Source organism: Mobula birostris, chromosome 11, assembly GCF_030028105.1.
Source record: "Mobula birostris isolate sMobBir1 chromosome 11, sMobBir1.hap1, whole genome shotgun sequence".
NCBI classification, from domain to species: Eukaryota; Metazoa; Chordata; class Chondrichthyes; order Myliobatiformes; family Myliobatidae; genus Mobula; species Mobula birostris.
This window is the reverse complement of record NC_092380.1, coordinates 20173142-20200263: the sequence shown is the minus strand read 5'-3', so window position 1 is coordinate 20200263 and position 27122 is coordinate 20173142. Positions and strand designations below refer to the sequence as shown.

Here is a 27122-nt window from a genome sequence, read left to right as displayed (position 1 = left end):
AAAACAATTATGCTGAATGTCTTCTTTACAATTCTATTTACTTGTGATATCACTTTTGGGGAGTTATGGACCTGCAGCCCAAGATCCCTCTGAACATCCTGCTATTCAATGCACATTTTCCCTTTGCATTTGACCTCCCAAAGTACAATAGCTCGCATCTGTTGAGATTGAATTCCATCTGCCACATCTCTGCCCTCAATTCTAAATGGTCCTTTGACAACCTTCATTATCTTTGTGTCATCTGAAAACTTACTGATCTGCCCACCTGCATTTTTTTTTTGTCCAAAATATCACAAACAAGGGTTCTAGCACAGATCCTTGCAGAATACTACCAGTCACAGACCTGCAGTCCAAATAATGCCCACGTACCGTTAATCTGCCTAACAGGGAATTGTGGCTAAAGAGGCTATCAGGATTTCTGTCAAGACTCTAGCAATCTCTTCTCTCATCTCTCTCAATAGCCTGGGATAGACCTTATTAGGCCCTGAGGACTTGTCCTTCTTAACGTTCAAGAGCCTCAATGCTGCCTGATTGATTCTTGTTATACATTAACATAGTACTATTCTGATTTCACTATCTTCAATGCCCATCTCTGTGGTGAATACTAACGCAAAGTACTGGTTTAATACCTCACTTATTTCCACTGGTTTCCAGACATAAATTCCCTTTTTTATCCTTGAGTAGTACTACCCTCTGCCCAGTTACCCTTGTTTCTAATATGTATATATAAAATGCCTTGGGACTTTCTTTAACCCTACTCTCCAAAAAGACATTCCATGGTCCCTTTTAGTTCTCTTGATTTCTGTTTGTTTTCCCCGGTTTTCACTATCCTCAAAGGCCCTGTTGCATTTCAGCTTTCTAAACCTTCAATATGTTTGCTCTTCCTTTTTAAATTAACCTGCAATATCTCAAGACATTCAAGGTTCCTGAACTTTGCCATTCATTCTTTCTTCCTCACAGAAACCTGTTGGACTTGAACCAACAAGCCCTTAAATAGCTCCCAGATTGTGAAAGGCTTTATAAAAATTAAACCAGATATCTAAATGCATGCTGTGTCATCTAAGAAATGGATATATTAATGGCACATATTAGTCATCAAATAATATCATCTGTTTTCTGTTTGCCATGACAGAAACATGGCAGACGCTGTGACCAAAATTGGGAACTAAGTGTCTCAGGATATTTAAAATTTAGAAAGAACAAGCAAAAATGAAATAATGGTAAGGGTGCTATTATTAACAAAGGCTGACATCAGTATAGTAGTTGGAACACATACAAAATGAAGGATACATATACAAATACAGGATTCCTGAGTCCTGATGAAGGGTCTCAGCCCAAAGCATTGACTGTTTATCCCTCTCCACAGATGCTACCTGACCTGTTAAGTGCCTCCAGCATTTTGTGTGTGTTGTTCTGGATTTCTAGCATCTGCAGAATCGCTTGTGTTTAGTACAGTCATTGGTTTGGTAGATCACAGGAAAGAATTAGAATTAAAGGTTGGGTGCAGCCATGAAGCAGCAAAGAACCTCTTCATAGTGTTCAACATGAGAATAGGTTTAACCAGGCAAATGAAGGCATTGGCAAATTGCTTGGGCCTCTATTTAAGGCCTCTCAGGTGATCCTGGTGTGGGATGGAGTTGGGTTCAGAAAACTGAAAGCTATTGAGGAGGTGGAAAGCATCAGAGGCCTTACAGATGGGAGTACAACCTGACTGGAGAGAACGGATGAAGTTAAGGTTGGAAAATACAAAATCTCTGAAGCAAGAACAGGTTGAAACGATGCATTTGAGTGGACTATCCTGCTTGTGAATCTTGGGCAGAGTTGGGAGACCCTATGACAGGAACTGTGGAATGACACATTAGATTTTCTGGGAGACAATGACCCAAAGTGCAGGGATGGGGACAAGATGCAGAAGGAAGATACGAGTCAGTATCCAAAAGCTGGCATTTGGATTCTAAGATAAGAGGTCAGTTCATGCAAGCACTACAGCACTACCTTTGCTTACAAGTTTAAATGATGATTAGGTCAGAGGACAAATTCCACCCAATGCCCATTATCCAGAGAGAAGAGGTCCTATGCAGTGAGTACAGAGTTAGGAAAGAGCTGTTATCTCTGGATTACTCTCTGTGCCATGGGTTAGTGAAGGTAGGAATGGGGTGATAGCACAGATGAATGAGTGGTTGCAGAGATGGTGCATGGAACAGGGTTTTAAGTTCTTGGAAAACTGGAAACTTTTACGGAGAAGGGGTAACCTGTACAGGAGGGACGGGTTGCACCTGAACTGGAGAGGAACCAATGTCCTTGCTGGGAGGTTTGCTGATGCTACTCTGGAAAGTTTAAACTAGTTTTGCAGGGGCTGGGAACCGGAGTCCCAGATCAGTAAGGAAAGGATCAGACCAGCAGGTAGATGCCAGGGAAAAGTATTGAAAGGCAAAATCAAAATAACAGGTATGATGGATCAGATGGTTTGAAGTATATATATTTTAATGCTAGGAGTATTCTGGGTAAGGTTGATAAACTTAAGAGCATGGATCAGTATATGGAACTACTCAGGGAGTCATAATGGAGGGGTGTTTAGGGTCAGACACTGAGTCTACTTGGGTAGAACTCAGGAATAGGAAGGATGCAATCACACTGCTGGGATCGTATTATAGACCACCCCCCCTCCCGCCAAAAGGCATCACGACGTTGAGGAACAGAAATGTGTAAAAATAATAGTGTTGTTGTCATTGGGGATTTCAGCTTCCTCAATATAAACTGGGACCTTTTTAGTGTAAGCAGTTTAGATGTAGGATGAATCTGTTAAATGTATCCAGAAAAGTTATTTAAATCAATATGTGGATGGTCCAACAAGAGGAGGGGCTATACTGGACCTGGTGTTGGGCAATGAGCCCGGCCAGGTGACTGACCTTTCAGTGGGCAAACAGTGAGGGAACACTGACCACAACTCCTTAATTTCAGGATAGCTATAGATAAGAATAGATATGGTCCTTCTGGGAGAGTTTTAAATTGGAGTAGGGCAAATTTTGAGGGCATTAGGCAGGAACTAAGAAACATTATTTGAGAAAACCTTTTTTCTGGTAAGTCCACATCAGACATGTGGAGGGTGTTTAAAGATCAATTGCACACAGTAAAGGCAATGTATGTTCTGTTAGAAGGAAGCACAGGGATGCAAACATAAGAGATCCTTGGATGTTCAGAGAGGTGACGAATTTAGTCAAGAAGAAAGAGGAAAAGTATGTAGATTTTTGGAAGTTGGGATCAAATGAAGCACATGAGTATAAAAAAGCCTGAAAAGAACTAGAGGGAATTAGGAAAGCTAGGAGGGACCATGAAAAGTAGGATTAAGGTGAATCCCAAGGCATTCTATACATACATCTAGAGCAAGAGGATAACTAGGGAGAGGGTGGGACCACTCAAAGATAAAGGCGGGAACATTTGCTTGGATGCTGAGAATGTGAGTGAGGTACTTAATGAGTACTTTGCTTCAGTATTTACCAAGGAAAAGGATATGGAGGACTAGGGTGTCAGTGCTGAATGCATAAATATATTAAAATCATTTAGAGATCAAGGAGGAGGAAGTGTCGACCCTCCTAAGGAGTACAAAGGTGGACAAGTCCCCAAGGCCTGATGGGATTTACCCCAGGTTATTAAAGAAGGCAAGAGACAAGATTGTTAGGGCCTTGACCAGTATCTTCATGCCATCTCTTGGCACAGGTTCCTGGGAACTATAGAATAGTGAGTCTCACATCAGTTGTAGGGAAATTTCTGGAGAAAATTCTTAGGGATAGGATATATGGACATTTGGAAACGCATGGCCTAATTAAGGACAGCCCGCTTAGCAGGTCCTGCCTTACCAACTTGATTTGAGTTTTTTGACAAGGTGACTAGAGAGATTGATGAGGCAGTGGATGTTGTCTACGTGGATTTTAGTAAGGTGTTTGATGAAAATATAGATGGGTGGGTTAGTAAATTTGCAGATGATACCGAGATTGGTGGAGTTGTGGATAATGTAGAAGATTGGTAAAGAATACAGCACAATATAAATCCGTTGCAGATATGGGCTGGGAGATGGCAGATGGAGTTTAAAGCAGATAAATGTGAGGTGTTGCACCTTGGCAGGGCAAATGCAAGGAGACAGTACACTGAAGCACAAGATCTTAAACAGTGTTGTGAGCACACACAGTTCCTTGAAAGTGGCTACACAGGTCGATAAGATGGTTAAGAAAGCTTATGGAATGCTGGCTTTTATTAGTTGAGACAATGAATTTGATAATCAGGAGGTTATGTCACAACTTTATAAAACTCTGGTTAGGCCATATCTGGAGTATTGCATGCTGTTCTGGTTGTCCCACTACAGTAAGGATGTTGAGGCTTTAGAAAGGGTGCAGGAAAGGTTTACCAGGAAGCTGAGGGGAGATCTGATAGAGGTTTACAAGATTATGAGACGCATAGATAGAGTGGACAGAGAGTATCTGTTTCCTAGCTTTGGAATGTCTAATACCGAGGGCATGCATTGAAGGTAAGAGAGGATAGCTTCAAGTCAGATGTGAGGGGCAAGTTCTTTACTCAGAGAGTGTGGATGCCTGGTATGATAGTAGAGGCAAATACAATAGAGGCTTTTAAGAGACGTTTGGATAGGCAACATAGAGTACGGATGGTGGAGGGATATGGGCATGGTGTAGCTCAGTGTTTGGGCATTTTTGATTTGCACTTTAGCTTGTCAGCGCAACATTATGGGCCAGTTCCTGTGCTGTACTGTTGTGTGTTAACCCATACCACAATGAGATTTAATGACTTTACTACCAAATCTCCCTTAATCAACATTCTGAAGGAACCACCATAAATTCCTCCCAAAACCAGAGGAAATTATTTACTAAGCATATCATCAGTGTTAGAATACCCTCCTCATGCCTGTGTGACGAGAATACACATAAATTAAGATGTTTGCTGGCCTGGGCTAGCACCAGTGGCATCAGCAGTTGGTCTGCCACCTGTCCTCAGGGGAGGGAGAGATAAGGAACAATGAAGCAGCATTTGGAGATGTTAATGAAGGAGCCATCAGTCTGGGTATTGTCTAGAGCGGCTCCCCCTTTGAACCCTGAACTGTTTGAAGTGATGGACAGGCGATCTGGAGATGTGTAATGAAGGGACGGGAGAGAGAGCTGTCTAGAGCGGCTCCCCCTTTGAACCCTGAACTGTTTGAAGTGATGGACAGGCGATACCCCAGCAGGGGGATAAAAAGGGACAGGTTCGCTAAGGCAGGACACACACGACACCCGAGGTAACGAGACCCTGGAAGCGGTGCGCCTCTCACCAGTCGGTGGAAAGTACCGGGCCATAAACGCACAGGGTGGAAAGGTACAATCAGCGGGAACCCGGTGTGTGTCCACCCTCGCTTGGGTGCCGGTTTCACTGCAGAGGATCGACCGCATCTGGAGGAGGGGTCACAGTCGGTGACCCCAGGTGACATCACAAAGGACCCACCCGAAAGCTGCTTGTGAGCAATATCGCCGGTCTGTGAGTGGAAGCCGTTTCTGAATGATCATTCGTTCTCGTTCTCTCTCTCCCTCCCCCCCCACATTGTCCATCCCATGGCAACGATTACTGCGAACTGAACTAAATCGAACTGGACTTTTGTGTCACTTTGAAATTGGTCATTTACCCCTAGACAACGATAGAGCTTGATTGATGCTGTTATCTTAATTCTGTGCACATGTGTGTTTATCATTGCTGAACTGTTGCATCTATTATCCTTTCGACTACTGTGTTGCTTGTTTCTTTAACAAAACTTTCTTAGTTCTAGTAATCCAGACTCCAACTGAGTGATCCATTTCTGCTGGTTTGGCAACCCAGTTACGGAGTACGTAACACCTGTATTCTCAAGCAGCTCAATACTATCCAGAAGGAAGCAATTTGACCAATCCACCATGCTAAACATTCATACCCTCCACTATCACATTTTGGGAGCTTACCTCATTAATAATAGTAGTCCAGCTACAACTACTGGAAGGACAAAGTGTAGCAGGGAGATGGGCATGTTTAGCACCAGTCCAGTTATGTTTCAAAAATAAAAAAACTAAGTGTCGAACATTTGTAGTAAAAACAGAAAATGTCAGAAAAACTCAGGTGTAGAATAGTAGAAATGTTTCCAGTTCATAAGCCTTCATCAGAACCGATACAAGTTTGTCTCTGCAATAGATAAATCCAGAGAGGATTGACGATTAGAACAAATTTTTCTGATCAGATGAAATAACAGGGATAGCTAAGATTAAGCTCCTTCGCCTGTGAGATGTGTTGCTAAAGTCACCTAGCCTGACTGTACAAAACAAACTGAAAAGGACACAGGCAAAACTACCCATTTCTCATGTAAACTGAGAGAGCCAGTTGTCTGAAGTTAAAAAATTTGATAGTAAACCCCTAAGAATGCAATGTGCCTAGAGACACAACAAAATGTTTATTGAGCTTGTGTTGGTACTTACTGTAATTGTGCAGGAGGCCACAGACAGAAAGGTCAGAGTCAGTGAGATGGGGCAGGCAACGGAAGCTCAGATGGAGCACAGGTTCTCCTCAAACAACCCGCTCTGTGTTCAGTTTCCCCAAATTAAAGGAGACCACTTTATGACTCTGCATGTATTAAACTATGCAGGGAGATGTGTAAATGAACCACTGCTTCACCCGGAGCAGGAGTTCTCAACCTGGGGTTCACGGATCCCTCAATTAACGGTAAAGCTCCATGGTATAAGAAAGGTTGGGAACCTCCAGCCTAGAGGGACTATTTAGGTCCTTGGAATGAAGAAAAAACAGGTTTCTGTTGTTACACAGCAAAGTGCCATACAATACACAGTGGAAAGATGAGGATGAAGAGTGGATGAGGGCACTGTGGAGTAATTAATTTGAATTTCAGAAAGAGGAGGGCAGCGGAATAGGTGTCTGGTAATGGAATTTTTGTTTTTACATGTTACTGATCCTTCATTCCAGTTAAATGAAAGCCTGGAATTCGTGAGTTCATTGTCACAAATTCCAGGCGCAATGCTCTGGACTCATCAGCATGTCCACATCCAGTGAGCAAATAAAACATTTTGAGCATCATGGAGTCGCAGAACAGTACAGCACAGAAACAGACCCTTCAGCCCATCTAGCCATTGCCGAACTACTTACAACACCTACTCCTATTGATCTGCATGCTCAGGCCAAATTCTGGAATTCTGCTTCTACATCTTTCCATTCCACTCTCCTTGATGATGTTTCTTAAATTTTATACCCAAGTTCAAGCTGCTGCTCTCAATTCCAGACAGCTTCAACAGCCAGGAGGAAAAGGAACCTGTAAAACTACCTTAGACTATATTTTGTTTTTCTCTATCTCAACTTGCACCAATATTACGTTTACTTTCTCATACAAGTTATATAGTATTTGTTAAATTGAATCAGTCCATTTATAAAATGCTGGAAGAACTCAGCAAGACAGGCAGCATCCATGAAGGAAAATGGACAGTTGATGTTTCAGTCAGCCTAAACAGTTGTATGCAACACACAGAAAATGCTGGTGGAACACAGCAGGCCAGACAGCATCCATAGGAAGAAGCACAGTCGACGTTTCAGGCCGAGATCCTTCCCATTTAAAAAAAATACACTGTCTGTTCTGCTGAGTTTCACCAGCGTTTTCTGTATTGCTTCAGATTGCAGCATTTGCAGTCTCTGGATTTTTCATGTTAATTTTTGTTTATAAAGTAAAGGCATTTATAGTTTATGCCCGTAATAATAAATTTGAAGTTGAGTATGGTGCCAGAGTTCTTACTGCCAAAGATTTCACCGAAAGCAATTTGCTACCAAGCGATGGCATATAATTGGCAACAAAATATCACCCAATGGCAGAAAACTGGATTAACACAGGCCCAGCAGATCTCTCACATCACGAGAAAATGACATCGCATTTAATGTTTACATCCCTTTAAGGAAGAGGGGGGGACATCCGCTTGACAGACAGCCCCCTCAGCCAATAGAGTCGCGAGTCCGGAGGAAATTAGCCAATCCGTATGAAGAGGGCGTACATAAATTGATGGAAATAGGGCAATTTTATGACATCGGACTTTCCCCCATCCTTGCAGTGAGCTAGATGATCGTGGGGATTACCATGTACCCCGGTACCGACCACAACAATATTACTGCCCACGGGAAGCTTGTCCGTGAGTGGGCAGAACGTTCCGGAACAAAATACGCATTTGGCCCTAGACAGCGCCAACGGAAGGCAGGCTCGGTAATTACGCGGGCAACAGCGGCCTGACACGTCCACCCGGCCGCGGAAAGCCACTCCTAAACTCCAGCAATCAGGAGTCGCCTCACCTCTCGCCGTTATGGATGATGACGCCGCCATTCTGCGAGTGATTCCGATTCAACGCCATGTTCTCGCCGCCGCCGTCACCTTCTGACTGCGCCTGACGTCACGCGTTTATAACGGGAGGGGCGGGGTCATCCTCTCGTAACCGCGACGCACAATGGGCGGGGGGGGAGGGGACCTTAAGGTCACGTGTGGCGCAGCAAGTTGTGTGTGTGTGTGTGTGTGTGTGTGTGTGTGTGTGTGTGTGTGTGTGTGTGTGTGTGTGTGGGGGGGGGGGGGGGGGGGGGGAGGGGACCTTAAGGTCACGTGTGGCGCAGCAAGTTGTGTGTGTGTGTGTGTGTGTGTGTGTGTGTGTGTGTGTGTGTGGGGGAGGGGACCTTAAGGTCACGTGTGGCGCAGCAAGTTGTGTGTGTGTGTGTGTGTGTGTGTGTGTGTGGTGTGTGGGGGGGGGGGGGCGGGGGGGAGGGGACCTTAAGGTCACGTGTGGCGCAGCAAGTTGTGTGTGTGTGTGTGACAACCTGGACTGACGCATTGAGATTGTACCTTGGATTGGATAGAAAGATTTTAAACGCAAACGACAGGAATTCTGCAAATGCTGGAAATTCAAGCAACACACATCAAAGTTGCTGGTGAACACAGCAGGCCAAGCAGCATCTGTAGGAAGAGGTGCAGTCGACGTTTCAGGCCAAGACCCTTCGTCAGGACTAACTGAAGGAAGAGCTAGTAAGAGATTTGAAAGTTGGAGGGGGAGGGGGAGATCCAAAATGATAGGAGAAGACAGGAGGGGGAGGGATGGAGCCAAGAGCTGGACAGGTGATAGGCAAAAGGGGATACGAGAGGATCATGGGACAGGAGGTCCGGGAAGAAAGACGGAGGGGGGGGACCCAGAGGATGGGCAAGTGGTATATTCAGAGGGACAGAGGGAGAAAAAGGAGAGTGAGAGAAAGAATGTGTGCATAAAAATAAGTAACAGATGGGGTACGAGGGGGAGGTGGGGCATTAGTGGAAGTTTGAGAAGTGGATGTTCATGCCATCAGGTTGGAGGCTACCCAGACGGAATATAAGGTGTTGTTCCTCCAACCTGAGTGTGGCTTCATCTTTACAGTAGAGGAGGCCGTGGATAGACATGTCAGAATGGGATTGGGATGTGGAATTAAAATGTGTGGCCACTGGGAGATCCTGCTTTCTCTGGCGGACAGAGTGTAGGTGTTCAGCAAAGCGGTCTTCCAGTCTGCGTCGGGTCTCATCAATACATAGAAGGCCACATCGGGAGCACCGGACGCAGTATATCACCCCAGCTGACTCACAGGTGAAGTGTTGCCTCACCTGGAAGGACTGTCTGGGGCCCTGAATGGTGGTAAGGGAGGAAGTGTAAGGGCATGTGGAGCACTTGTTCCGCTTACAAGGATAAGTGCCAGGAGGGAGATCAGTGGGGAGGGATGGGGGGGAACGAATGGACAAAGGAGTCGCGTAGGGAGCGATCCCTGTGGAAAGCAGAGAAGGGGGGATGGAAAGATGTGCTTAGTGGTAGGATCCCGTTGGAGGTGGCGGAAGTTACGGAGAGTAATATGTTGGACCCGGAGGCTGGTGGGGTCGTAGGTGAGGACCAGGGGAACCCTATTCCTAGTGGGGTGGCAGGAGGATGGAGTGAGAGCAGATGTGCGTGAAATGGGGGAGATGCGTTTGAGAGCAGGGTTGGTGGTGGAGGAGGGTTGGTTGGTGGTTCCTTCGCTACATCGACGACTGCATTGGCGCTGCTTCCTGCACGCATGCTGAGCTCGTTGACTTCATTAACTTTGCCTCCAACTTTCACCCTGCCCTCAAGTTTACCTGGTCCATTTCCAACACCTCCCTACCCTTTCTAGATCTTTCTGTCTCTATCTCTGGAGACAGATTATCTACTGATGTATACTATAAGGCTTCTGACTCTCACAGCTATCTGGACTATTCCTCTTCTCACCCTGTCTCTTGCAAAAATGCCATCCCCTTCTCGCAATTCCTCAGTCTCCACCGCATCTGCTCTCAGGATGAGGCTTTTCATTCCAGGACGAGGGAGCTGTCCTCCTTTTTTAAAGAAAGGGGCTTCCCTTCCTCCACCACCAACCCTGCTCTCAAACGCATCTCCCCCATTTCACGCACATCTGCTCTCACTCCATCCTCCTGCCACCCCACTAGGAATAGGGTTCCCCTGGTCCTCACCTACGACCCCACCAGCCTCCGGGTCCAACATATTATTCTCCGTAACTTCCGTCACCTCCAACGGGATCCTACCACTAAGCACATCTTTCCATCCCCCTTCTCTCTGCTTTCCGCAGGGATCGCTCCCTACGCGACTCCTTTGTCCATTCGTTCCCCCCCATCCCTCCCCACTGATCTCCCTCCTGGCACTTATCCTTGTAAGCGGAACAAGTGCTCCACATGCCCTTACACTTCCTCCCTTACCACCATTCAGGGCCCCAGACAGTCCTTCCAGGTGAGGCAACACTTCACCTGTGAGTCAGCTGGGGTGATATACTGCGTCCGGTGCTCCCGATGTGGCCTTCTATATATTGGTGAGACCCGACGCAGACTGGGAGATCATTTCGCTGAACACTTACGCTCTGTCCGCCAGAGAAAGCAGGATCTCCCAGTGGCCACACATTTAAATTCCACATCCCATTCCCATTCTGATATGTCTATCCACAGCCTCCTCTACTGTAAAAATGAAGCCACACTCAGGTTGGAGGAACAACACCTTAAATTCCATCCGGGTAGCCTCCAACCTGATGGCATGAACATTGACTTCTCTAACTTCCGCTAATGCCCCACCTCCCCCTCGTACCCTATCCGTTATTTTTTATACACACACATTCTTTCTCTCTCTCTCCTTTTTCTCCCTCTGTCCCTCTCACTATACCCCTTGACCATCCTCTGGGTTTTCCCCCCTCCCCCTTTTCCTTCTCCCTTGGCCTCCTGTCCCATGATCCTCTCGTATCCCTTTTGCCAATCACCTGTCCAGCTCTTGGCTCCATCCCTCTCCCTCCTGTCTTCTCCTATCATTTCGGATCTCCCCTCTCCCTCCTCCTCCCACTTTCAAATCTCTTACTAACTCTTCCTTCAGTTAGTCCTGACGAAGGGTCTCGGCCTGAAACGTCGACTGCACCGCTTCCTACAGATGCTGCCTGGCCTGCTGCGTTCACCAGCAACTTTGATGTGTGTTGCTTGGATAGAAAGATGCCTTGAGATTGTAGACTGGATTGGAGATGGCATTGGATGGGTGTAGAAATAACCTCTTCCTTTACTGGAACTAGAGGGTGGTCAAAGTTCAAAGTAAGTTTATCATCAAAGTACATATATGTCACCACGCAAAACTCTGAGATTCATTTTCTTGTTGGTATCCACTCAAAGAAACAGCACAGAATGGAAAACAAGGTGGACAATCTACCCATGCAAAAGACAACAAGCTGTGCAAATACAAGAAAAAAACAAACAATATCGAGAAGCTAAAATGAAGAGTCCTTGAAAGTGAGTCCATAGGTTGTGGGAACAGTTTAGTATGGGGAGAATGAAGTTGAGTGAAGTTTTCCTCTCTGGTTCAAGAGCCTGATGGTTGAGGGGTTCCTGAACCTGGTGACGTAGGACTTGAGGTCTTCTTCCTTCTTCCTGGTGGGGGTCCTTGATGATGTATGCAGCTTTCCTGCGACAATACTCTGTGTATGGATCTGTTCAATGGTGGGGAGGGCTTTACCCATAATGGACTGGGCCATATCCACTACTTTTTGTAGGCTGTTCCATTCAAGAGCATTGGTGTTTCTATTCCAGGCAGTGATGCAACCAGTCATTATACTCTCCACCGTGCATCTATAGATGTTCGTCATGGATTTGGATGACATGCCGAATCTTTGCAAATTTCTATGTAAGTAGTGGTGCTGTCATGTTTTCTTTGCAATTGCACTTACATACTGGACCCAGGACAGGTCCTCTGAAAGATTTTAAAGTTGCTGACCCTCTCCTTTTCTGATCCCCCAATGAGAACTGGCACATGGACCTCTGGTTTCCTCCTCCTGAAGTCAATAATCAGCTCCTTGGTCCTGCTGACATTGGGTGAGAAGTTATTGTTGTGGCACCTATCAGCCAGATGTTCAATCTCCCTCCTATATGCTGGTTCATCACCGCCTTTGATTCGGCCAACGGCAGTGGTGTCATCAGCAAATTTAACCATGGCATGGGAGCTGTGCTAAGTCTCGCAGTCATAAGTATAAAGTGAGTAGAGCAGGGGGCTAAGCACACAGTCTTGTGGTGAAGGAGATTGTGGAGGAGAAGTTGTAGCCAATCCGAACTGACTGGGGTCTGCAGGTGAGGAACCCGAGAAACCAGTTGCACATGGAGGAATCGAGGCCAAGGTCTTGAACTTTATTGATTAGTTCTGAGGGGATGATAGTATTGGATGCCAAGCTGTAGCCAATGAAAAACATCCTGATGTATGCAGCTTCGCTGTCTAGGTGTTCTAGAGTTGAGTGAAGAGCCAATGAAATGGCATCTGCTTTGATCTGTTGTAGGTAAATCGGAGTGGAGCCAAATTGCTTCTCAGACAGGAATCGACATACGTCATCACCGACCTCTCAAAGCACTTCATCAACGGATGTAAGTGCTACGTGATGATAGTCATTGAGGCAGGTTACCACATTCTTCTTAGACTCCAGCCTACTCCAACATTCAGGTGCTACAGGAAATAATTCGAATGCTCAGGCACGTATGAAGCTGCACTCTGCCCAATACATCACAGGCACATTCTGCCCCGCCATCAGTAGCATCCACAGGAGCTGCTGCCTTGAGACACCCATCATCAAAGATGCTTGCTACCTGGACCATGGCACCTTCTCACAGCTGCGACTGTGCAGGAGATGCAGAAGCTTGAAGTCCCACACCATCAGGTTCAAGAACAGTTACTTCCCTTCAACCATTCGGTTCTTGAATCATGACCTCGGTATAATAACACCATGTCCACTTAGATCACTTTGTACTAAGATCTTCTCATTATATTCTTTCTTGTAAAATAGTGTATAATTTATATCGAATTTACGATTTCCCCGTGAATACCAGTTATATGATTCTATGAGTCTGTGATGCTGCTTCTAGCTGGTTTTTAATCGCACTTGTGCATATGATAAGAAAATTGAAGCCCCACAAACACATTCTGACATTGAGCTAGATCATTACAACATCTACCTTCAGCTCAATTTATTTGTATCTTGTCTAGGAATTGAAAATGGAAACCTCGGCACATCATCTAGTGTGTGGGACAAGCACAGAGTAAGAAGTAAAGTTGTTTGGAAAAGCTCTTTTATCCCACAGGTTTGAAAGGACATCTCATACACTGAAATCTCCCAATCTACCTCACAATTTATATTTTCCTTTGTACTTGATTATGGAATGATCATGTCTGGATAGCACACAAACTTGGTACATATGACAATAGTAAACAGATACCAGAAGGTGAACCCTTCCCTCTTACGTTGACATTGCTCCAAGGAAAACAATGGGAGAGTGATTAAATCACTGGACTAGGATCAAGTGCTCCAGATTACATGTATCTAAAATAGCTGAGGATCCATGTTACAGTACTATGCAGAAGTTTTAGGCACATACGTATAGTTAGGGTGCCTAAGACTTTTGCACGGACTGTATTCGTCAATGTGGCGCAGAGAGTGAGTTTGTAAATCTAGCGGGAGCAAAGGATGTTGGGAATGGTGAGTGTGGAGTGCCGTGGGAGGGGTGTGGGACAGGTGGCAGAGAAGAACTGCCAGGCCAGGGGCTGGCCTGGGTGCAGACACACCCAGCCCTGAGACACTAGGCAAGGTCAGTTGATTCCAAACAATTGGTTTATTGATCATTACAGAATGCCTTTCTGGTGCTTCCTGCTCCCTCCCCTTTTCCTAACCATGAAATCCCCTCTCCCTGCCCCCTTCTCACTCTCAGTCCACAACAGAGACCCATATCAGAATCAGGTTTATCATCATTCACATATATCATGAAATTTGTTTTTTTTTGGCAACAGTACAGTGCAATACATAAATTACTACACTACTGTGCAAAGGTCTTGGGCACCCTTGCTATATAAGACTTTTGCGCAGAACTGTCGATGGGCCTAAATGTGTCTCCAGCCACATCTGTGTTACTGCCTTGTATCTTCCCTCTAGAATGGCCGAGTAAGTCGCGAGATATTGCATCCTCGTCCACAACCACACAGATCCCATTTGATCTCCCCCACATTCATATTAGCTCCCACCCTCCCCAGAACTAGTCAGGGACAGAGAGTAAATATTGACCTTGTCAATGATACTTATATCCTGTAAACAAGTGAATTCAATCAAAAACCTCTTGGTACTATTTTGAACAAGACAGAGAGTTGACCCTGTATTGCAATTATCACTCTGTTGCTTAGTCATAGAGTAGTATGGCACAGAAATAGGCCCTTCGGCCCATCTAGTTGAGGGCAGCATAATGGCAAAGCTGGTGGAGCATCACAGCACCAGAGACTAGGGTTCAATCCTTACCTTGTCTGTGTGAAATGTGCATCCCCTTGCAACCAAGTGGGTTTTCCTTGGTGGAGGTGCACAGTATCCTCCCACATCCCAAGGACATGGGTTAGTTGGTTCACTGGCCACTATAAGTTGTCCGTGGTGTGTAGGTGAGTATAGAATTGAGGAGGGAGGGAGTTAATATGAATGTGGGGGAAATCAAATGGGATTTGTGTGGTTGTGGGTGTGGATACAATATCCCTGCTATAATTCTCTATGACTAATATTTACGTAACATAGAATAGTTTTATCTTTTATGTTAACATTTGAGGGCAGATAACTAATGTGTCATCTTTAATTACTCATCACCTTTAAGTAGATTAAAATTGTGGTTCACAAGGAGTGAATTGGACTGGACTGAGGCTGTGGCCTGCAATAGTGTCTGCAGTGATGGCTGCTGTTGTAAACTTCAGTTCTGAATGCTGTTTGCTTACTTTTATTGTTTTCTTTCTTTCTCTTTCTTTCTTTCTTCTTCTTCTTCTCCTTCCCGTCCCCCCACACACACACACTAGGTGTTTGATAGCCTTCTTTTGTTTTTAATGGGTTCTATTGAGTTTCTTCGTTTCATGGCTGTCTGTCAGAAGACAAATCTCAAGGTTGTATAAAGTATACATACTCTGATTTAAAAATGTACTTGGAACTATGGATTTCTTGTTGACGTGTTATTATGTTATGCACGGATACAGCGGAAGAGACATCATTCTACCCACTTGGCCTGGAGCAGTTCATTGGGCAGGTTTCTTGTGTTTTTACCCTTGTTTTTGAACAAAGTCCATTAATATTTAAAAAATACAGAATTGTGGTATAAAGATGGAAAGTACTAGAAATACCACTGAGTTAAATGGGAAAACAATATTTGAATGAAAACACTCATTAGACAGACTTGCTCAAATAACCGCAACAATGGAAAAGTGTAAACAGTTGACGGTTCAGGCCGAGTCCTGTCGACCTGTTCACGTGTTTCCATAGATGCTGCCTGACCTGCCGAGTTCCTCCAGCATTTTGTGTATGTTGCTTTGGATTTGCAGCATCTGCAGATCTTCTCTTGTTTTTGAACAGCAGCGATTTCCATTTACACAATGCTTTTAACAGCATAACCATCCCAGCTTCAGAGGTGTATAATTACAATCGAAGCCGGAGGATTAAGAAAGTCAAGCAGCATCTGCGGAGAGAGAAATAGCCAATGCTTCTTTATCAGGGAATGTTTCTTCCCGTGGGAAGGTGGCGGAGTGACATAGCTCGCAGCGGCCACTCCGGTGGTGATGTCTGTTATTTGTCAAGTAGGGTGCAGTGCACAATCCTGATTTGATGGAGACGGATGTGAGAGCACGGAGGAACATCTGATGAAACTTCTGAAATGCCTGCTTCACTGCTGCTGCTACTGTGTGATCCAGAATCTCTGGAGAGGAAGGCCCCGAATCCTCGGCTTTGTTTGTTGCTTGGCGGCCGGGGCGGGGTTGAAGCACTCAGTAAAGGATGGTGCTCGAGAGGCTGTGTCGGAGGGGCTGGTCGGAGGCTCGAAGTTTTCGGACGGACTCAGAGTCGGCTGCGGTCGGGTGCTTCCAATGGTGCTGTATCGGCGAGTTTGCGGCGCTTGGAGGTTCATGGCAGGGAGAGTTCCTCCCTTCTGCTGTCTGCGTGAGATGATGAGTCTATTGGGACTTTGAGACTTTTTTTTACCGTGCCCATGGTCTGCTCTTTATCAAATTACGGTAATGCTTTGCACTGTTGTAACTATATGTTATAATTATGTGGTATTGTCAGTTTTAGTCTTGGTTTGTCCTGTGTTTTTTGTGATATCATTCTGGAGGAACATTGTATCATTTCTTAATGCATGCATTTCTAAATGACAATAAACGAGGATTGGGTGTCCTCATAATCTAATCTAATCTAATTTAATTACTGGATAAAGAACAGTGTTGGTAACAGTATCCAAAGACATGCATTTCAATCAAGACTGTGTTTAGTGGATATCAAGCAGTCAAATAAATTAGGAATGGTGGAGAGGTTCACAGGTGAGGTAAGGTGACATGCACTCGTATATCACAGACTTCCTACTTTAATGATCTGAGTGATGGAAGGTGATGCATTACCCTTTGCCTTCACATATTAGTCATTGAGAGTTACTCCACAGAAACAGTATCAAGTATAATCAAGGATTTAAAGTACACTTATTATCAAAGTACAGTTGAAGTCAGGAGTTTACATACACCTCAGCCAAATACATTTAAACTCAGTTTTTCACAATTCCTGACACTTAATCCTAGAAAACATTCCCTGTCTTAGGTCAGTTAGGATCACTACTTTATTTTAAGAATGTGAAATGTCAGAATAATAGAAGAGAGAATGATTTATTTCAGCTTTTATTTCTTTCATCACTTTCCCAGTGGGTTAGAGGTTTACATACACTTTGTTAGTATTTGGTAGCATTGCCTTTAATTTGTTTAACTGGGGTCAAAATGTTTTGGGTAGCCTTCCACAAGCTTCTCACAGTAAGTTGCTGGAACTTTGTTCCATTCCTCCAGACAGAACTGGTGTAACTGAGTCTGGTTTGTAGGCCTCCTTGCTTGCACACACTTTTTCAGTTCTGCCCACAAATTTTCTATTGGATTGAGGTCAGGGCTTTGTGATGGCCACTCCAATAACTTGATTTTGTTGTCCTTTAGCAGTTTTGCCACAATTTTAGAGGTATGCTTGGGGTCATTGTCTATTTGGAAGACCCATTTGCGACCGAGCTTTAACTTCCTGGCTGATATCTTGAGATGATGCTTCAATATATCCACATAATTTTCCTTCCTCATGATGCCATCTATTTTGTGAAGTGCACCAGTCCCTCCTGCAGCAAAGCACCCCCACAACATGATGCTGCCACCCCCATGCTTCACAGTTGGGATGGTGTTCTTCGGCTTGCAAGCCTCACCCTTTTTCCTCCAAACATAACGATGGTCATTATGGCCAAACAGTTCAATTTTTGTTTCATCAGACCAAGGATATTTTTCCAAAAAGTAAGATCTTTGTCCCCATGTGCACTTGCAAACTGTAGTCTGGCTTTTTAATGGCAGTTTTGGAGCAGTGGCTTCTTCCTTGCTGAGCAGCCCTTCAGGTTATGTCGATATAGGGCTTGTTTTACTGCGGATATAGATACTCATCTACCTGTTTCCTCCAGCATCTTCACAAGGTCCTTTGCTGTTGTTCTGGGATTGATTTGCACTTTTCGCACCAAAGTACGTTCATCTCTAGGAGACAGAATGCTTCTCCTTCCTGACCGGTATGACAGCTGCGTGGTCCCATGGTGTTTATACTTGCGTACTATTGTTTGCACAGATGAACGTAGTACCTTCAGGTGTTTGGAAATTGCTCCCAAGGATGACCCAAACTTATGGAGGTCCACAATTTTTTTTTCTGAGGTCTTGGCTGATTTTTTTTGATTTTGTTTATAAACTTCTGATCCACTGGAATTGTGATATAGTCAATTAAAACTGAAATAATCTGACTGTAAACAATTGTTGGAAAAATTACTTGTGTCATGCACAAAGTAGATGTCCTCAACGTCTTGCCAAAACTATAGCTTGCTAATATGAAATCTGTGGAGTGGTTAAATAATAAGTTTTAATAACTTCAACCTAAGTGTATGCAAACTTCTGACTTCAACTGTATGTATGTGGTATACAACCCTGAGATTTGTTTTCCCATAGACAGCCATGAAACAAAGAAAACCATGGAACCATTCAAAGAAAGACATCAAACCCCCAAATGTGCAAAAAAAATCATGCAAGTAGCAAAAAAAACAAGTAAAAAACACATAATATGAAATATTAAACTCCAAGTAATCATCAAAACAGTCCAGGAAAGTTTACTTCGATCTAGCGCTGTATCGTTTGTTGACTGCAGGCCGCAGAGCCAGATTGCCCCTATCAAAATCGCAAAAATAGCAATAAAAAAGGAACAACCAAAAACACATTATAACATGAGCTACAAAGTCCAATCCACAAACCACTTTGATTCAACCTTGCCCAAAACACAAGACTCTGGCAGCATTGACTGAGAGGGAGAGAGAGGGACCAATCGAACGTAGGCACCTTCTTCCAGCAGCAGCGATTGAGAGACAATAGACAATAGGTGCAGGAGTAGGCCGTTCAGCCCTTCGAGCCAGCACCGCCATTCACTGTGATCATGGCTAATCAACCACAATCAGTACCCTGTTCCTGCCTTCTCCCCATATCCCTTCACTCCGCTATCTTTAAGAGCTCTATCCAACTCTTTCTTGAAAGGATCCAGAGAATTGGCCTCCACTGCCTTCTGAGGCACAGCATTCCACAGATCCACAACCCTCTGTGTGAAAAAGTTTTTCCTCAACTCTGTTCTAAATGGTCTACCCCTTATTCTTGAACTGTGGCCTCTGGTTCTGGACTCCCCTAACATCGGGAACATGTTTCCTGCCTCTAGCGTGTCCAATCCCTTAATAATCTTATATGTTTCAATCATATAGAGAGGGAGCGAGAGAGAGACCAGTCAGACTGAGGCAGGTGATGCTGAACACCCACTCACCTTCTGTTCTTGTCCTCGTCGACTTCAATTTTCCCCGACGCTTTAATCAGTGAGAAATGCAGTCGACCATGGGCTTGCGCCCGGTCTCCAGGCTGCTTGCCCGCCCCCCCCCAGACCACACACTCCGTTTGAAACCTCACCGAACTCGCTAGGTGACAGGAAAGCACCAGGTCGCTGAATTGGCCCAAAAACACACCATCAAAATGTGGATCACAGTCTCCAAAAGTAGCAGAATCGCATTTGACGAAGAAGTACAGGAAGTGAAAGAAGTAGGTTTGTGAACTGTCTGAAGGATGCTGCCTTTAGCCACGTTGTTCGCTGGTGCCATCTTCTTCAAGATCATCGTCAAGTCATCATCTACGAGAAGAAACTGACAGTGTTTTTGAATGATGCAGCCAAGAAGATAAGAAGTAGAAAGGGCCAAGGGTAGATCTTTGGAGGAATACCAAATGCAGGAATGGGAAGTGAACGTTGCTGGCAGCATTTTAGACAGAAAAGACTGAAACTATGCAACTATAACCCCCACCCCATTCCTTGCTTCACCATTCTCACCCATCAGCTTCCATCTTCTTCACCTTTTCTTCACTTTCACCCATCTCTCCCCAGCTTCTGACACCATTCACACTCTCTCCCTCCTCCATCTGCCTATCTGCCCCTCACCTGGACTCATCTATCACATACAATCTCTTGCTCCTTCCCTTCCCTCCACCCATTTTACTATATCCTCTCTTTCTTTCCAGTCCAGATGAAGGTTCTCGAAGCAAACCACCAACTATCCATTTCTCTTCATAGATGTTGCCTGAATCATTGAGTTCCTCCAGCACCTTTGTGTGTTGCATCAGATTTCCAGCATCTGTTGTCTCTCTTGTGCCCTATTTGCTTGCTTGATTTCACTGAAAATGTCAATTATAAACTCATATCTAGAAAGATAGTGTTTAAAAACATATCAAATATATTTACAGATGACTTCAAAGGTATGAATAACCCCCTCATTGTAATTTAAGCCAAAATGAATTCCTTACTGCTCAAAAGTTGGAGGAAATGCAGTAGAGTGTGAAGGAATGGATTAAGAAGAAATTTCACCACAGAGAGATGAAAAGAAGCACAGAGGTGGAAGATGAAATCTTACATTAATCTAGCATTCCAGTAACAATCAGATGGAACATGTATTTAGTCTATTATAAGTTTATCTTCCTTATCATCACTAAGGCTCAATATTTTAGACATAAATTTTTTTTCACAAGTGTTGCTTCTCCGGAATTTTTTTGGTTTATGATGGCTTGAATCTGGTTTTGAACGCTGTCATTGGCATGATGTGTGTTCCCACCCCCCCCCCCTTCTCTGAGCAGTGGTTATGGTCTTTCTTTTTTTAAAATTGGGTTCTTTGGGTTTCTTCCTTTGTGGCTGTCTGTAAGCAAACAAATCTCCAGGCGTATAATTTATACATTCATTGATAATAAATGTACTTTGATGTTGAAGCTGAACACAAATATAATTTCAGACTACTTGTATCATGTAGAAATTTGGAGAAGAAATTAATTTCTATTGATTATAATGTGTTTAATGGTATAATGGTGCTGATGCTTTGCAATAGTTCAAATAAACTTGAAATGTTTTATTGATGATTTTCATTTGTACTGTGTCCGAGGCTTCTCACTTAAGTGTCCAACAATAATCAGCCAGCATTGACGAATTCCATTTGCCCTGATACCATTTCACCACGTCCACCATGCACCATGCTCGTCACTGACAGTGCCAAGATTTTCAGGGAAGAAGTCTAAATGGGAATGCAGAAAATGAATCTTTAGTAACATGTTGCACTTCATGGTTTTGTGTGCTTGAAGTATGATGTCAACCAGCTGCACATAGTTTGATGCTCAGTAGTTAGACTGAAAATTTTCAGCGATTACCTTGAACGCCTTCTATGCAATTTTCTCCGGTCCCACTAGAAGTTCATGGAATTGCCTGTCATTGTTGACCAGTTTGATATGTAGACCAACAAAAATGCCTTCCTTAATCTTGGCATCAGTTACTCTGACTTGAATTATGAATTGAAATAACAAGTCTATGTGATTATAAAAAAAAAAGATGATTTTCATGATCGGTGGTCGAAAATCCATAAGATACACCCAAAAGTATTCAGGAAGCAAAATCTTTTTTGATGAGTGTAATTAGAACAAGCTCTTGCTACCCTTTACTCAAAGGTGAGTGTAATTGTTTGCCTTTCTAATTGCTTGCTTAACAAACATATTAAATATAAGTGATTTGTGTACAGGTACACCTGGTCTCTATGAACACCGATACCTTTCAGTGGCAAGTGTCTCTCCCCATCTCATTGCTGAAGCTGCTCACTGACATCAAAGTACCTGTGCCACCATATACTACCTTGAGGTTCATTTTCTTGGAGGCATTCACATTGGAGCAAAGAAATTGGATCAATGAAAAACTACACACAAACAAAGACTGACAAACAACCATTGTGCAAAAGAAGGCAAACTATGCAAATAAAAACAATAATAAATGAGTAAATAATACTGAGGACAAGAATTGTAGAGTCCTTGAAAGTTAGCCCTGTCATGGTCCGGTCTGTGAAGTCCGTATTCCGGTTCACGGTCCGATCCATTGACCCTTGCTCCAGGTTTTCCTGTCTACCCTGTTTCTGTTCTTGTTGAGCTCTAATTGAGGCAGCTGATGCTCATTGGGGCTGGCTGCATAAATACCTTCAGAGACCAGGGCGTGGCTGCTGGATTGTTCTTGTCCTTACTCCTTGTATCCCTTCCTCAGCCTTCTGTTTCCTCACCTGAAGCCCTGCCTTGTCTTGCTGGTAACTCTCACCTCGCTTGAAGTTCTCATCTCACCTTGCTTTGCCAGAAGCCTTGCCTTGTCTTGCCGGTAACTCTCACCTCACCTGAAGTCCTTGTCTCGCCTTGCATTGCCTGAAGCCTTGCCTTGTCTTGCTGGTAACTCTCGCCTCGTCTTGCCTGCAGTCTTGTCCTGGAGCCACCCTGTACCTAGCTCCCTTCCTGTCCCTTGCCTCTGCCCAGGTAAGCCAGGCCGTCTTGCCGTTACCCGCGGTCGGTTCTGTCCCTTCCTGTCCCTTGCCTCTGTTGGGTAAGCCAAGCCGTATTGCCGTCACCTACGGTTAGTTCTGTCCCTTCCTGCCCCTTGCCTCTGTTGGGTAAGTCAGGCTGTCTTGCCATTACCTGTGGTTGGTTCTGTCCCTTCCTATTCCTTGCCTCTGTCGGGTAAACCAGGCCGTATTGCCGTTACCTATGGTTGGTTCTGTCCTTTCCTGTCCCTTGCCTCTGTCGGGTGGTGATCCGCGCCCTGCCCAGGAGTACCGCGCCCTGTCCAGGGGGAGCCTCTAGCCTCCGGCCTCCAGCCTCCTGCCAAGCCTCGCCTCAAGTCTCTAACCTCTGGTCTCAAACCTGAAGACTCCAGCCTCCTGCCAAGCCTTGCCTCTAGCCTCTAGCCTCAAGCCTGAAGACTCCAGCCTCCTGCCTCCTGCCAAGCCTCGCCTCGTCTCTAGCCTCTAGCCTCAAGTCTGAAGACTCCAGCCTCCTGCCTCCTGCCAAGCCTCACCTCTAGCCTCTAGCCTCAAGCCTGAAGACTCCAGCCTCCTGCCTCCTGCCAAGCCTCGCCTCGCCTCGTCTTTAGCCTCTAGCCTCAAGCCTGAAGACTCCAGCCTCCTGCCTCCTGCCAAGCCTCACCTCTAGCCTCTTGCCTCAAGCCTGAAGACTCCAGCCTCCTGCCTCCTGCCAAGCCTCGCCTCGCCTCGTCTCTAGCCTCTAGCCTCAAGCCTGAAGACTCCGGCCTCCTGCCGCCTGCCAAGCCTCACCTCTAGTCTCTAGCCTCAAGCCTGAAGACTCCAGCCTCGTCTTGCCTACCAGCCAAGCCTCGTCCTTGCCTAGTTCTGGGGTCCGAGCCAGAGGCAAGACCCAGGTACTGGGTTCTTGTCCAGTCTCTGGCTTGGAGTTCGAGCCCAGGCTCCTAGCTCTCTTGTCCAGTCCTGTTCCGGGTTCCTGGTTTTTGGGTCCATGTCCTTGCCCTCACCCCGTATCCAAGTCCTGTCCCTGGTACTTCAGTGTCTGTGTCTTGCACTTGGGTCCGTTCCCAGCCACCTCCGTATGACAAGCCCATAGGTTGTGGCTGCTGCTTGTGAACATTTGCTGAGTGTTTTTCCTATATTATCCAAGTAACAGCAAGTTAGCTGAACATCTTTTGGTTATTAAAGCACTTGGAACATTCAAACTTTTAACAGAAATTAAAGACTTCTGTTCAGCCAATCTATTCATTCTCTTATAGGAGCCTACATCTGTGGCTTTAGCATACACCAGATTGACTACTTGGCCTGATTCTGTGTTACACACTCCATAAATCCTTCCAATGCCACTCAGAACAGCTTCTCAGCTGCTGATTATTCCATTATCTTTCCCCTATCTGACCTAGAGTGATTCAGGTCAACCAGAGTGGCTGAATTTCAACTGCCTCTTCAGACCAGGGGCATTCATCACCATCATTATGTGCCATATCGTATGACATAGATGATCATGGTCCCACAACCATGATTGTTTGTGCCTTCTTTCTCTACAGAAGTGGTTTGCCATCGCCTTCTGGGCAGTGTCTTTACAAGATGGGTGACCCCAGCCATTATCAGTACTCTTCAGAGATCGTCTGCCTGGTGTCAGTGGTCACATAAGCAGAACTTGAGATATGCACCAGCTGCTCATATGACCATCCAACACCTGGTCCCTAGGCTTCATGTGACCCTGATTGTTGGGGGGGGGGATAAATAGGTGCTACACCTTACCCATGGGTGACCTACAGAAGAGCAGAGGGAAGGAGCACCTTGCACATTCTTTGGTAGGGATGTATCTCCACCTTGCCACCCGCAGGGGCATTAGGGATGGGCAATAAATTCTGGAATTGCCACTGATGTCCACATCCTCCAAATGAAACACAAATCCTTTAGTCCTTCTCTCCCTGTCACTCAACACTGCAGAATCCCAACGTGGTATTCCTAATTATTTTCTTACCAAAACCTCCAACCGTTACCCTTAAACCCAATGTTCTTTTTCCACAATCAATATTTTCTTACCCTAGTCTTCAGACGTCAGCTTATTTAAAAACAAAGCTTGGGGATTTTTTGATGAATAAATGGCGAGAAGGAAGCAGTAAGAAGTTCCTAACCATTACCATCAAATGATTCAATGGTCTAACTTCAACAATAAATTCAACATTGACTAATTAAGCACAAGCAGAAATTGGTGAGTTTTTAAATGTCTGCTTGGATGCTCAAGGTAAAGGGACTTCCTGACTCATAAAACATTTGTTCTGGGACTTGGTGAAAACCCAGCATTTCCTGTCCATCATCTAGCTGTTCTAGATACAACAGCTAAGTCCAAAGGCCTGTTAATGGTTAATCAATTTCACTAACTTACTAAATTTACCACATCGGATAATGATGGCAAACTTCCTTTAAACTTCTAAGTTACCTGACTGTTTTTTTTTCCCCTTACAATCCCACAGCTTCATGAACACTTTTAGTAGTACTGGCTTCAGATTTCCAGATAAGTTATAGAATAATACATTTGAAAGGCCCCCGCTTAATCACACTGGATCCTTGGTCTAGGGGAATTGGCTCTGCAGGATCCTGCCACAGATGTGCACACAGAACTTCCTGAGACAACAGTCTGTAAGTCTGGTTCACACTTTGCTCTAGCAGGTTGTAGACATCCTGTAGGCTAAGTAGCATCTGTGGGAAGAGAAAGGTTAACATTTTTGATCCAAGACCCCTCTGAGATTAAACATTCAGTCTATTTCTCTTTCTGCAGGTACTGCCTCACCTGCTGACTGTCTCTTGTGTTTCATGTGTTTGTGTTGGATTTGGTATTTTCAGTAGCTTGGTTGATCTTCATGGGTACATCACTGTTGGAGCCTTAGCCGTTCCTTGCTGCCCTTCAAAGCAGAGCAGAGGGCATATGTTTGTGCGGGGGTTAGAATGCTATGTAAGATGGATTGTGCATCTGATTCCTATGGATACTGACTTGGGAATCTTCTCCTTAGGCAGTTTCTCTCAAATCCAGGATACCTTGCTTGGGGGGGGGGGTCATTCAGTAATTTAGCATTTAAAAAATCAGACCCTTCGGCCCATTATTTCAGTGCCAACCATCAATTGCCAATCTATACTAATCCCTACTATGCTTTGGCAATTCAAGTGCTTGCCCAGATGTTCCTTAAATGTCATGAGAATCTCTGCTTCCAACACCACTTCAGGCAGTGTGCTCTGTATTTTAACCATCCTCTGGGTGAAAAAACATCCTCCTATTCTTTCAAAACTTCTCACTCCTCACCTTAAGTCTCTGACCTTTGATGTTAAACACCTCTGCCACAGGAAAAAATATTTTGTTGTCTACCCTCTCTATGGCTTTCTTAATGTTGTACTCTTCAATCTGCGATCCATCCCCGCATCCTCTGCTCAAAGGAAAACAAACCCAGCCTATCCAGTCTCCATGTGTATCTCTTCCTGTCGTGCGGTGACCAGTATTGCACAGGATGTTCCAGCTGTAGCCAAAGTAATGTTTTATAAAGTTCAACCAAGACTTTGCTGCTCTTATGTTCTGTGCCACAGCTAAAGAGGGCAAGCACCTCATGTGTCTTCTTCCCCACCTTTTCTACTTGTGCGGCCACCTTCAGGGATCTCTGGACTTGGACATCATGATCCATTTGTTCCTCAATGCATTCATCGTACTGCATGTGTCCTACCCTCATTAGACCAGACAAATTGTATCACCTCACACTTATTAAATTCCATGTGCCATTACTGTGCCTGGCTTACTAGCTGATTAATATCCTTTATAGCTTTTGACTGTTCTCCTCACTATCAACACCACCGTCAATTTCCATGCCAAAGACTCATTGAGCCTTACAGAGTGGAAAAAAGTCCTTTGGCCCAACTCAACCATGCCAACTGTGTTGCCTGATGAGCTAGCCCCATCCGCTAGTGTTTGGCCCATAGACCTCTAAATCTCTTCTTCTTTTGTGCTAATCGCGGCTCACACAGATCATGGAGTTTCATTACTGCCACCTACTGTAATGGAGTATGACAGGAGCCGTCACGGGGATCAGATCCTGCCTCCCAAACCCGTTTTAATTAAAAAGTTCACCAGGGCCCTACATGTCGTAACCATCCCTGCTGCAGGTGCCAGAATATCCTGCAACCTAGGCACCCCAGATCTACCCAATAATTACCTAAGCACCTTCCTACATTCCAATTACTATCTGTGGCACACCATGATCATGTGTTCCACTGTCTCCAGTACCTTACAAAAGTCACACCTCCCGTTCCCATGTTTACCAACAAGTGCCAAAGTAGAGTGCAAACCCTGTGTATCCTAACCTCAATTTTGCCAACCACACATCCTCCCTCCTATTCCTTCCCAAAAGGTGCCTCCCCTGATCTGATGGAACCAAATTATAATACTACCTCCCTGTCTCACTCCTCTCCCACAAATTCTGCCATTTTCTAATCCCTGCCAACCTAATACAAAATTTGACTTTCCTATATTGTCTATAATGTCTACTTCTGTCTTAGTAAGTGCTTCTTTGCCATAAGAGCTGCCCTTTCATTACCTGATACACCCACTTGTGCTGATACCCAACAAAAATGTACATGT

General features: G+C 44.8%; 1 protein-coding gene across 1 annotated transcript in view; it reads right to left on the bottom strand.

Moving 5' to 3' along the window:
- LOC140204914 (WW domain-binding protein 2-like) overlaps window positions 1-8451 on the bottom strand; it is a 61753-nt gene extending 53302 nt beyond the window's left edge. Inside the window, exon 1 of the mRNA XM_072271862.1 lies at window positions 8344-8451. Within this exon, the coding sequence (XP_072127963.1) occupies window positions 8344-8402 (59 nt within the window). The 5' untranslated portion in view covers window positions 8403-8451. The remainder of the gene's footprint in view (window positions 1-8343) is intronic.
- Window positions 8452-27122: the final 18671 nt, after the last annotated feature.